We start from the raw sequence: 12114 nt of genomic DNA on the forward strand, positions 1-12114 counted from the left end.
TTAGGCCCAGACCTAACCTAATCTAACCTAACCTTAGGGCCAGACCTAACCTAATCTAACCTAACCTTAGGCCCAGACCTAACCTAATCTAACCTAACCTTAGGGCCAGACCTAACCTAATATAACCTAACCTTAGGGCCAGACCTAACCTAATATAACCTAACCTTAGGGCCAGACCTAACCTGATATAACCTAACCTTAGGCCCAGACCTAACCTGATATAACCTAACCTTAGGCCCAGACCTAACCTGATATAACCTAACCTTAGGCCCAGACCTAACCTAATATAACCTAACCTTAGGCCCAGACCTAACCTAATATAACCTAACCTTAGGGCCAGACCTAACCTAATATAACCTAACCTTTGGGCCAGACCTAACCTAATATAACCTAACCTTAGGGCCAGACCTAACCTAATATAACCTAACCTTAGGCCCAGACCTAACCTAATAAAACCTAACCTTAGGCCCAGACCTAACCTGATATAACCTAACCTTAGGCCCAGACCTAACCTGATATAACCTAACCTTAGGCCCAGACCTAACCTGATATAACCTAACCTTAGGGCCAGACCTAACCTAGTATAACCTAACCTTAGGGCCAGACCTAACCTAATATAACCTAACCTTAGGGCCAGACCTAACCTGATATAACCTAACCTTAGGGCCAGACCTAACCTGATATAACCTAACCTTAGGGCCAGACCTAACCTGATATAACCTAACCTTAGGGCCAGACCTAACCTGATATAACCTAACCTTAGGGCCAGACCTAACCTGATATAACCTAACCTTAGGGCCAGACCTAACCTGATATAACCTAACCTTAGGGCCAGACCTAACCTGATATAACGTAACCTTAGGGCCAGACCTAACCTGATATAACCTAACCTTAGGCCCAGACCTAACCTGATATAACCTAACCTTAGGCCCAGACCTAACCTGATATAACCTAACCTTAGGCCCAGACCTAACCTGATATAACCTAACCTTAGGCCCAGACCTAACCTAATATAACCTAACCTTAGGGCCAGACCTAACCTAATATAACCTAACCTTAGGGCCAGACCTAACCTAATAGAACCTAACCTTAGGGCCAGAACCAACCTAATATAACCTAACCTTAGGAACTAACCTAACCCAAACAACTTAACTTTGGGTCCTGACTGATAGTACTAACAGTAGTAAGGATACTAATTATAGTTCCACTCAATGTAATACGAGTAATAAGGATTATTTATATATAAAAATAGATTATTACTACTAACAATAGTTATAACGATAATAGAAGTAGCAATATTCATAGTGATATAGGTTAAATTGATAATAACAAGAGCGATTAGGATGATAATAATAGTTCTAACCATTATAACAATAGTTATATGGGCAATAATATAGATTATTGTATTGATAATAATAAGAGTAGTAAAGATAATTATAGTTCCAGCGATGATAATAGTCGTGATATGCGTAATAATATTGATAATAATAGGAATAATAAGGTTAATGTTAATAAAAGTAGTAATATGCGCAATAACGTTGATAATAATATGAGTAGTAAGGATAATTACAGTTCCAGCGATGATAATAGTTGTAATATACGTAATAATAGTGGTAATAATAAGAATAATAAGGATAATGATGATAAAACTAGTAATATGCGTAATAATATTGATAATATAAGGAGTAATAAGGATAATGATAATAAAAGTAGTAATATGCGTAGTAAGATTGATAATAATAAGAGTATTAAGGATAATTACAGTTCCAGCGATGATAATAATCGAAATATGCGTAATAATATTTATAGTAATAAGAGTACTAAGGATAATTACAGTTGAAGCGATGATAATGGTCGTAATATGCGTAATAAAACTCATAATAATAGGAATAATAATAAGAATAAGAAGGATAATTATGATAAAAGTAGTAATATGCGAAATAATATTGATAATAACATAAATAATAAGGATAATGTGAATAAAAGTAGTAATATGCGTAATAATGTTGATAATAATACAAATAATAAGGATAATGTTAATAAAAGTAGTAATATGCGTAATAATGTTGATAATAATATGAGTAGTAAGGATAATTACAGTCCCAGCGATGATAATAGTCGTGATATGCGTAATAATATTGATAATATTAAGAATGATAAGGATAATGATGATAAAAGTAGTAATATGCGTAATAATATTGATAATAATTAGAGTAGTAAGGATAATTACAGTTCCAGCGATGATAATAGAAGTAATATACGTAATAATATTGATAATAATAAGAATAATAAGGATAATGTTAATAAAAGTAGTAATATGCGTAATAATGATGATACTAATATGAGTAGTAAGGATAATTACAGTTCCAGCGATGATAATAGTCGTGATATGCGTAATAATATTGATAATAATAAGAATAATAATGATAATGACGATAAAAGTAGTAATACAAGTAGTAATATAAGTAGTTATATATACGACTGCATAAAACTATACAACTATATATATATATATATATATATATATATATATATATATAATATAATATAATGTTATATAATGTTAGTTATATAATATAATATAATGGGAATAATATGGTGGAATATGGGAGATTATTATAACACAAAAGCACAATAATTTTTAAAACACTAATTGAATTTATTATTTAAGAAAAACATCTTGGAAGGAGCTCTTTGGATAACTATATTTTATACGTGTGAAAATTATAATATCAGAGAAACAATAACAAAGAAATACATGGATTTTATTTTGTTAACATACATAGATCTGATAAAAATCGTGCGGTATATTTTCCTTTGCTCTTGCAACAAATATTGGTATTCATATAACAAATCGGCTGCAAACGTAAAAAATAATAATAATCATAAATAAATTTAATATTACTTTTATTATATATAATCTGTTGTATTATTTAACCCTTTTATTCTCTTTCCTGCAATTTTCTTCAGATTTATTTTTTTTCCTCACTAGGGCCTAATGATACCTTATATTTCATCAAAGTGTATACGCTACTGAGGACTTCTACAGATAGCTTACTGCGCATGCACTGGGACTGCCTAACACTGTTGGGCAGTCGTGAGATTTTATCTCAGACGAGAGCTTTATGCGCATGCGTCAGCCGACGTCACAGGTTGCTGCCAATGCCGTACCTAGCCGGTACACGCAGTGGTGACTGAAAAGGGCACCTTAATGATCCTACATAATTTTTCAAAAATTTTTATAATTGCACTGTAAACTATGAATGTATAGGTTGGGTTAGATTACATTAGGCTGGGTTAGGTTAGTTATATATATGACTGTATAAAACTATACAACTATATATATATATATATATATATCGTGAATTATATAATATAATATAATGGGAATAATATGATGGAATATGGGAGATTATTATATTTAAAATAACACAAAAGCACAATAATTTTTAAAACACTAAATGAATTTATTATTTAAGAAAAGCATCTTGGAAGGACCTCTTTGAATAACTATATTTTATACGCGTGAAAATTATAATATCGGAGAAACGATAACAAAGAAATACATGGATTTTATTTTGTTAACATGCATAGATCTGATAAAAATCGAGCGGTATCTTTTTCCTTTGCTCTTGCAACAAATATTGGTATTCATATAACAAATCGGCTGCAAACGTAAAAAATAATAATAATCATAAATAAATTTAATATTACTTTTATTATATATAATCTGTTGTATTATTTAACCCTTTTATTCTCTTTCCTGCAATTTTCTTCAGATTTATTTTTTTTCCTCATTAGGGCCTAATGATACCTTATATTTCATCAATGTGTATACGCTACTGAGGACTTCTACGGATAGCTGACTGCGCATGCACTGGGACTGTCCAATACTGGCTCTAATCACAAGTGTGAAGTCTGTCTACAATCTTTTTTGGTTTCGTGGCTAAGTATATGGTGTGAAAAAACAAATGGATAACAATAATCTCTAATGTGATAAATGGTTATATGTACATTCGAGTGCAAATCTGGTTAACAATTGTTATTCATTTTTTGTTACAAAATGAATCAGCTAGAGGAAAGTATTTCAAAATATAATGCAACTAACAAGAATTAAAAATCATGAAACTTTCTATGTACTGGGTATATATCTTTAGCAATACAATTATCATAAAAGCGCATGTTCATTGCCATAGATTGCAGTGTGCATAGAAGCGAATATAAATGCGCAGAACAGATGAAAACTCGTAGCTTAGTTAGTACATCTCTCGTGGAACAGAGTATACTATATCGATCGTGTTGAATATAGTAAAACATTTAGACTATAGGTGTTTTAACAGTATATCGGTTGAATTCAATACATATTTTTCTAAATATATGAATAAAGAGATAGCATAAATCATCAAGTGATAGAAAAATAAAGTGTGTCTGCAGTCACGTCTGGACAGAGGTCGTGACTGAATCCAAGTAGAATCCCGTTCGGTACTGGAAGGATTGAAGTTGGGAGAGATCGTAGGGAAGGTAGTTGACAAACCGTCTACACAGTGCTGTCGTGGGTGAATGCATGGTTGATTTTAAGAAAATTCGTCGGCAGCCGAATCTTGTAGTGTTGTATAGTACGAAGATAAATCAACGACACGTACAGTTGTGTGGCCGTAAATTGAATTTCATCGACAGGTCATCCACGAGCGCACGATGAGCTTCCTATTGTAAGTGTTTTTTTCATTTCAAATGAAGATCAACTATCCTTTAGTGTACCTTAACTTCGTTAATATTCCGTGTTGACTAAGCTACGAAATAAATTATACAAACATCCTCTTTCGCAAACATTTTCCTGCCGATTAATCATCCAATCGTTCAATGCTCTCGCCCGCGATTGACAAATGACAACGATGGACAATCGGTAATTTATTACTGTGAACCGGTCACAATGAGAACAAATATTGACAGAAATCGCTTGACCAGTCCCGTTCGCCTGCCCGTTGGCTAATTTAGGTTCTCGACCCGATGTACTTGAATTCGTGTACATCACGATCGACCAATCGCTGGATACCTAAAAATAGCGCGATGCCATAATTTCTTTTTAAAAAATCTTCGTTTTCTATGATCTTGCTCTCTTATTCTCGCCGCTTTCACTCGCGGCCGTTGCACGCGCACTTATTTATCGCACGTCAACTTTATCAGTACAGACATTTCTTATCTACGTCGCACTAAGGAAGTAGAATGTATTTGCAACATACTGATAATATGACGTTGAGAAAGTTTTTAGTGATTCCTGAAAATCAATCACTTCTTTACACTTATTTTAGTTTTGTAATTTTTATTATTTATGCAATTCATTCAATTTCTTTTATCATGTTCATCTTGTCCTGTTCGATTCGTATAATCGATTATATATTTCAAGTTTTGGTATAAATATAATTTCCTATGTACGTATCAGTCTTGAATGTATAAATACAAAGTTATGTATGATACTAACCTAACTACAATGTAATTTAACCACGACCTAACCCAACCCTTATCCAACTTGATCTGACCTGACATAACCTAACACCGAACTAACCTAACCCTGATGTTCTGATGTATACACATACTTTTCATTTTTATTTTACAGTATACAAACAAACCAAAAGTTCTTAACATATTTTTAGAATATAAATTTTTATCATTTTACTCTGTAGGTGAGGCATTCTGATTTACAGATAAAGATATATGTATTAATATAACATGGAGCATGATATTATCTCAGTGTGATGATGTAATCTTTTTTAATATAGCATTTTTGAAAAATGAACCATTGCTGAGAAATATTTGTATAAATTTGTTAAGTGGAAGCAGGTCTTCGAAAACCTTCAAACCAAAGAAGAATATTCCTGAGGGAACTCATCAATATGACTTGATGAAACATGCAGCTGCCACCCTTGGTTCTGGGAACCTAAGACTAGCAGTCATGCTTCCAGAGGGTGAAGATTTGAACGAATGGGTTGCAGTAAATAGTACGTAATTAACATATGCAAAGATATATTTTATTTCCGCAATGGTTCAATCATTTTGCTTCTTGTTTCAGCTGTTGATTTTTTCAATCAAATCAACATGTTATATGGTACTATTACGGAGTTCTGCACTGAAGAAAGTTGTCCCATCATGTCTGCAGGGCCAAAATATGAATACCATTGGGCTGATGGGCATACTGTTAAGAAACCAATTAAGTGTTCTGCACCAAAGTACATTGATTATTTAATGACCTGGGTGCAGGATCAATTAGATGATGAAACACTATTTCCTTCAAAAATTGGTAAATGATGTATTATCTTATTAACAATAGAATATGTTTTATTAATATTTCAATAAAAATGTTGGTTTTACAGGAGTCCCTTTCCCGAAAAACTTCTTGTCCATTGCCAAGACAATACTAAAACGGTTGTTTAGAGTATACGCACATATCTACCACCAACATTTCAGTGAAGTTGTACAACTTGGAGAAGAGGCACATTTAAATACATCATTTAAACATTTCATATTTTTTGTACAGGTAAAGGAGCTATAATCAAATCAATGTAAAATATTAAATACTTAAATGATATCCTTCTAATGTTTTTATTTTATTTGCTTTTATTGCAGGAATTTAACTTGATAGAGAGAAGAGAATTAGCGCCGTTGCAAGAACTAATAGAGAAATTAACTGCGAAAGATGCCCGATGAACGATCACGATCATCGGTTTAAAACTCCTCCAAAGAATCTCACCCGTGCTATATTTTTAACGAACGTGTAACCGCGCATGTTATTTATCTAACCCAATCATTGCTAACGTGATTATTATGCCTCGGACCAGGATTTACTGGTTATAATACAACATATTTTATTCATTAATAAGAAAAGAAGTGACTGATACGTTTTATAACAAATTGCGGACATTCGATTGAAAATAATGCTCGGAAAGGAAAGATTTTTGACCATTTGCGAAGCAAGAATTGATAGATGGTTAGGAGTTAGGGGGGTGAAGATTATTAATGTAGACTTTTGTAAAATAGTTATACATCCAGTACACATCATAGTACTCGCTTTGTTTCATAATTTGAACAGAAAGTGTTGTTTTTTTAATTAATCAAAGTATTTCATCATAAATTATAATTTATTATACGCAGTCAATTTTTATATTTAAAAGTTAATGTTCCAAACGCGCTCTAGTTGAAAAATGCAAATCACAGCGTGGATCACACACAAAAAGACTAATTCATATCGGCTATGGAACAGATGTAGCTTTATAAAAATGTTTAAACAACGATGATACTCGGTCTCACATTTCTATCCTCATCGTTTGTTAATACTATTTTGAGCTGTTACGTGATATAATTTTATTGTAAAACATTAAAAAGTACCATTACTTTATAGGTAGAAACGAGGTACGCGTAAATGTTCGAGAAATAAAATGCTACCGTTAGCCGTTTTCACTCGACACAATTTTGAAACGTTGCGTTTTTATTATCGAATAAATTTTACGATCAGGAAATAACGTTTATATCATTGCTAACTGCACATTGTTGGTACATAAAGTTATTAAGTTAATACTACATTATTTCGTACTATGTAATTAGTTTGGACGATTATTATCGTGTTAAGCGCTTGATAGAAATTATTTATAGAGATAGGGATTTTATTCACACCCTTGTACGAGTGAGTTTTGAGTCTATTCTACTTTAGAAGTGCGTATTATATTTGAGCCGTTTGCGTTGTATTACTGGGAAAATTGTTCATGTATTTTAGTAACTCTTTCATTTCGTCAAAGTTGTACGTTCTTTTAGCAGCACAAGATTTTTCTAATGCTTTTGTTTTAAGATACAACTGTTACTTGATCAAGCAGTTTTTTATGGTTTATAACAGTGATGGGCAACAGCGCATGCGAGGGCGCGGTTGCAGGGCCGTGCAAGTGCAGGCATCGATAGGAAGTCAATTTCTTAATTTAAAAACTTGTAAATTTTTAATTTCTGTATTTTCAGATTAAAAATTTTTTAAATTTAATACCTTTCAAATTACTGAATTATTCAGTTATCAAATTTCTAAATTTTGTTTACATTTCATCACTGCACGCACTATGCATATCTGTGACTACAAACTCAGCAGACATTTGACCATCACTGGTTTCGAATCGATTCGATGGATACAGGGTATCCCAGGAGAAACGCAAAAGGCAAATTTTTTGCATATAAATATACATAACAATATACACAAACGTGACACATGATAACATACGAGAGTGTGCACGTTTTCGTGATTGATTTCGCTAATAAGAGTAATTTGATAAAAATATCAGATAGGATACATATTCGTTTATAGCGCGTTCAGCTACGTACGATAGTTTCCTCGCTTTTAGGAGACCAGATGTTAATATATATGATATTATATTACGATGTTTACTGTTTCCATATACGGCGAACCGCACTGTTGCATTCAAGTATTAAACGGATGCATTTGTATTCGCTTTGTAACTAGAAATACTCTTCACACGTTTTCTGTTTACACTCTGCCCTTCGCTGTGATCTGCTGATCAGAGTTTGCATTTGTTGTGTAAAGAGCTATATCTTTATGTGGGGAGGAATAAATTATAAGCAAGCTTTTGCACCGCTATTAATGTAAATAGTCATTTGAAAGAAGACAATGATAGAAGGATGAGAGGTCATTGCGCATCATCATAGAAAATAAGTTTGCTTTTAACGGACAGCGTGTCTCAAGATAAGTGTCGCATAACGCAATGACTGAATCCTAACAGATACAAAGAAATGTAGTAATACCTTTTTAATATTGTTTATCTGACATTTAGAATTGATTATTGTTAATTGTATATAAAATGCAATCGTATTTATTAACATATATTTCTCATATGTAAAGTCTTTATAAGCTGAATAACAGAACCATTGAAACGGCATCTTTCTATTATGAATTAGATTTGTTTGCAGCATACTTTTTGAGATTCGAAATAGAAGCAGCATTTCGCACTCGTGTCATTTTAAATACAAGCTCTAAATTTAAACTTTTGCTGTTCCTAGAATTTCAAAGCGTTAAGTGTTGCAAAATAAAAAACTTAAAGAATCTTCTACGGAAGCATTTCTTTGTATCTTTTATGCATTTAACAAATTATCTGTAAACGCGAAACTTATCTGTAAACCGGCTAGATATCCAGTGAGCTGAAAGTTGCGAATTTAAAGAAATACAATGGCTCAGCCTTATGTTTATAAAAAATTTGTAACTTCATGTAAGAACCCGTAATCGCGGTAGATCTAAAACACGTTATTTTTTTAAAACGAAACTTTCACGCACCGGAAACCGGAAGCTTCTGTTTGTGTCTTTCAGCATTGTAATACCAAGAGACGAGGCCCATTGTAACGTTCATGTGATACAATTTTTTCATGTAAATCGCGAGGATCAATGAGAAATTTCACGAGGTCCAGGATTGAATAATATAGATGTATTTTATTATAAACAACGTATAGAAGAACGAACGAATAGCTTTTTCCATAACGATATTTAACCGATTGCAGAGCAGGGAGAAAAGTTAGAAAAAAAAAAACAGAAAGATGGACGGTCATTAGGATGCCTTTTGCGGTGTTTACAGTCGCGTTGAATGTAAAACGTATATAATTAACAATAATAATGGCTCGTATCGACGATAATATTGTATTCAGTACTTAATAAGAGGACCGGAGAGTTGCGTACCTTATAATAACTTTTTCTTTTTTTCTTCTTACGAGAGAGAGATCATTGAATAGCATTGTCAATTAGAAATTATTTTACACGCGTGTAATGCTGTTATAAATTACTTTTATTACTATTATTACGATTAGTATTATTAATATTATTCTCGCTAACGCCTTTATTGCTATTTATAGATATACAGTAGACTCTTGTTATATTGCCACCCAACTAGAAGTGTGAAATTCTTGGTGTTAGCAATATATTGCAGTTTTACTATATGGTTCTGCACAGAGATGAAAGTGTGGAGAATGTACATTTGGCTAATATAAGTGGAACTTTTAAAAACTGAAATTTCTCAATTTAAAAGTTGAGAAATTAATAAATTTGAATACTGAGACTATTATACCTGAAAGTCGGAAGGTGGCAATATAACGAGAGTCTACTGTACTATTTTTTTACACGATGTACCGTGTCACAGCGCTAAACAAATTATTGTTAACATACATTTCAATCATTTTAATAATTCTTGACTAAAAAAACATAAATCTGATATTTGTTACGTTTTTGGACAAATCGCATGAAAAATTTGTTTCTGTTTTTTTTTCGTGTATTGTCAATTTGGAGAGAGCAATAGTCATTTTCGCATCTCAAGTGACCTACTCCAGGATTTGCTTTCAATATTATTAATCGTATACAATGGATAAAGTAGACGAATGATGAGAAGACGCATGGGAGATCAAGTGCTCGAGAAAGAGCTAGAGGGCAGCTGCTTCTACGGAGAAACACAGAAATTAAAAATTTAGAAACTTAACGACATGCGCAGAACGAACGAAACGATTATTCAAATCCTATTCTCCCGCCAAATCGACATTATTTATATTTAGATCGAGTTTTTGTAAATCTAATATTTTTAAATTATACGCTGTTGCGATTTTAGGGATCGTTTTATTTTATTTACTGAAGGCTCTTTTTATAGTGAGATAAAGGAACTTTCATTAGGATTACACGAGCGTCTTTTTTATTTTGAAACATGGAATTAACAAGTTTTTAAAATTTAATAAATTATGACGAATTCTATTTAGTTGAATTATTAAAATATATGTAGTAATAATTCGAAACAGGAGATTATTGCGTTTGATGAATGTTATTAACTGCGAAAAGAAAAGAAACGGCGGGCGTATTTTTTTATAAATCGCGCCTACGTTTGCGCATGCGTATACGCGCTCCAATCACTCGCGCTGAAATTTGAATCATAATAAGATTATCAAACATAAATTTACATTGCATTTCAATACACTTATAAACACGGCATTTATAACTGATTAATACGTACAAGTCACTTTTAACTACATAATTTAAAAGCAGTGTAGCTAAAAAAGTTACATTATTTGAACTTGATTATTTAATTTGTACATTTATTTATAAAATCAATAGTAATTTACGTTATCATAACAATCACTTGCTATTGTTTGTTTGTGATAGTAAGCATGCTAAAATTATGTATTATTAAGACGTCGATAGAGGTTCAAAAAAAGAATTGATAGATGTTTTTTTTTATAAAAAAATGGAAGACAGATAAACGCTCGTGTAATTATTCAACAATACTTTGCATAATTTATACAGAAAAAGCTGATTTGCGTATATGATGAGTTTGAGTCTTGTCTTTTTATTCTTCCAGAAAAAGTAAAGAACTTTAACATGAAGAGCTTTCAGAACATCGATTGTCCATTTGTTTTAACGACGCTAGTGATATATCTGTGCAATGTAAATAATATTTTTCTCAAATAAACGAAAGCTCACGCATAACCAGGAACCAATGTTGTATTCTTATTCGTTTTGACTTTTCTTTCAATTATGTGCAGTCCACATTTCTTTAGGAAAATGACATGAAGGATGGAAACCAGATCATTCCTATGACCTTAAGAGTTACTAGATCCTTAGATTTACTAGGATGACAGATTTCCCAAGTAAAAATTTGACTATTTTAACAAAGATAATACGTATAACTTCGTCATATTGAAGCTACCAACGAAGATGTTATAAGGATCTGACTCCCGTTAAAAATAATTATGTACTAAAAGTTCTCCAAACGAACGGGCAACAAACAAGTCTAGAGAATTTCATGAAATGTTTTGCAACGTTACGGTGTTTGAGCAACGCGCATTCGCAACTTCCTTCCCGATTTTGTTGATAGCTTTACGAAACGTTAGCGCGCAATTTTCAGCGTTGCGCCTGCCGAGGAACAGAAAGTTGCACGCGCAAAAGGAACCCTTCCGACACCGATTGTTCGTCGAACCAGCCAGCTAGAAATCTCGTCAGCGAAACTGTTCGAATGTAAATTTCAAAGGGTGACAATGAAGCGAACGGTGCGTTAATTACTTCGGTAACTCTAAACACGTTGGTTACTGGAAACGCTGCTAATT

General features: G+C 32.6%; 2 protein-coding genes across 2 annotated transcripts in view; one reads left to right on the plus strand and one right to left on the minus strand.

The window, feature by feature from the left end:
* The window catches only part of LOC100879885 (protein SPT2 homolog), a 44355-nt gene that overhangs the window by 13844 nt on the left and 18397 nt on the right, over positions 1 to 12114 (minus strand). The window lies entirely within an intron of this gene.
* Positions 3911 to 11504, plus strand: mats (MOB kinase activator-like 1). The gene is made up of 5 exons (XM_003707651.3): positions 3911 to 4709; positions 5830 to 5996; positions 6068 to 6295; positions 6369 to 6532; positions 6622 to 11504. Exons 1-5 carry the CDS (start codon positions 4696 to 4698, stop codon positions 6700 to 6702), a joined length of 654 nt encoding a protein of 217 aa, XP_003707699.1. The 5' UTR covers positions 3911 to 4695; the 3' UTR covers positions 6703 to 11504.

This window comes from Megachile rotundata, chromosome 1 (genome assembly GCF_050947335.1).
Source record: "Megachile rotundata isolate GNS110a chromosome 1, iyMegRotu1, whole genome shotgun sequence".
In the NCBI taxonomy this organism is placed as follows: domain Eukaryota; kingdom Metazoa; phylum Arthropoda; class Insecta; order Hymenoptera; family Megachilidae; genus Megachile; species Megachile rotundata.

What these genes read in the sequence shown, in the direction of transcription:
- mats (XM_003707651.3), top strand. An exon ending in CGAATGGGTTGCAGTAAATA is followed by an intron (nt 5,997 to 6,067) that starts GTACGTAATTAA and finishes TTCTTGTTTCAG; the next exon opens with CTGTTGATTTTTTCAATCAA. An exon ending in ATTTCATATTTTTTGTACAG is followed by an intron (nt 6,533 to 6,621) that starts GTAAAGGAGCTA and finishes CTTTTATTGCAG; the next exon opens with GAATTTAACTTGATAGAGAG.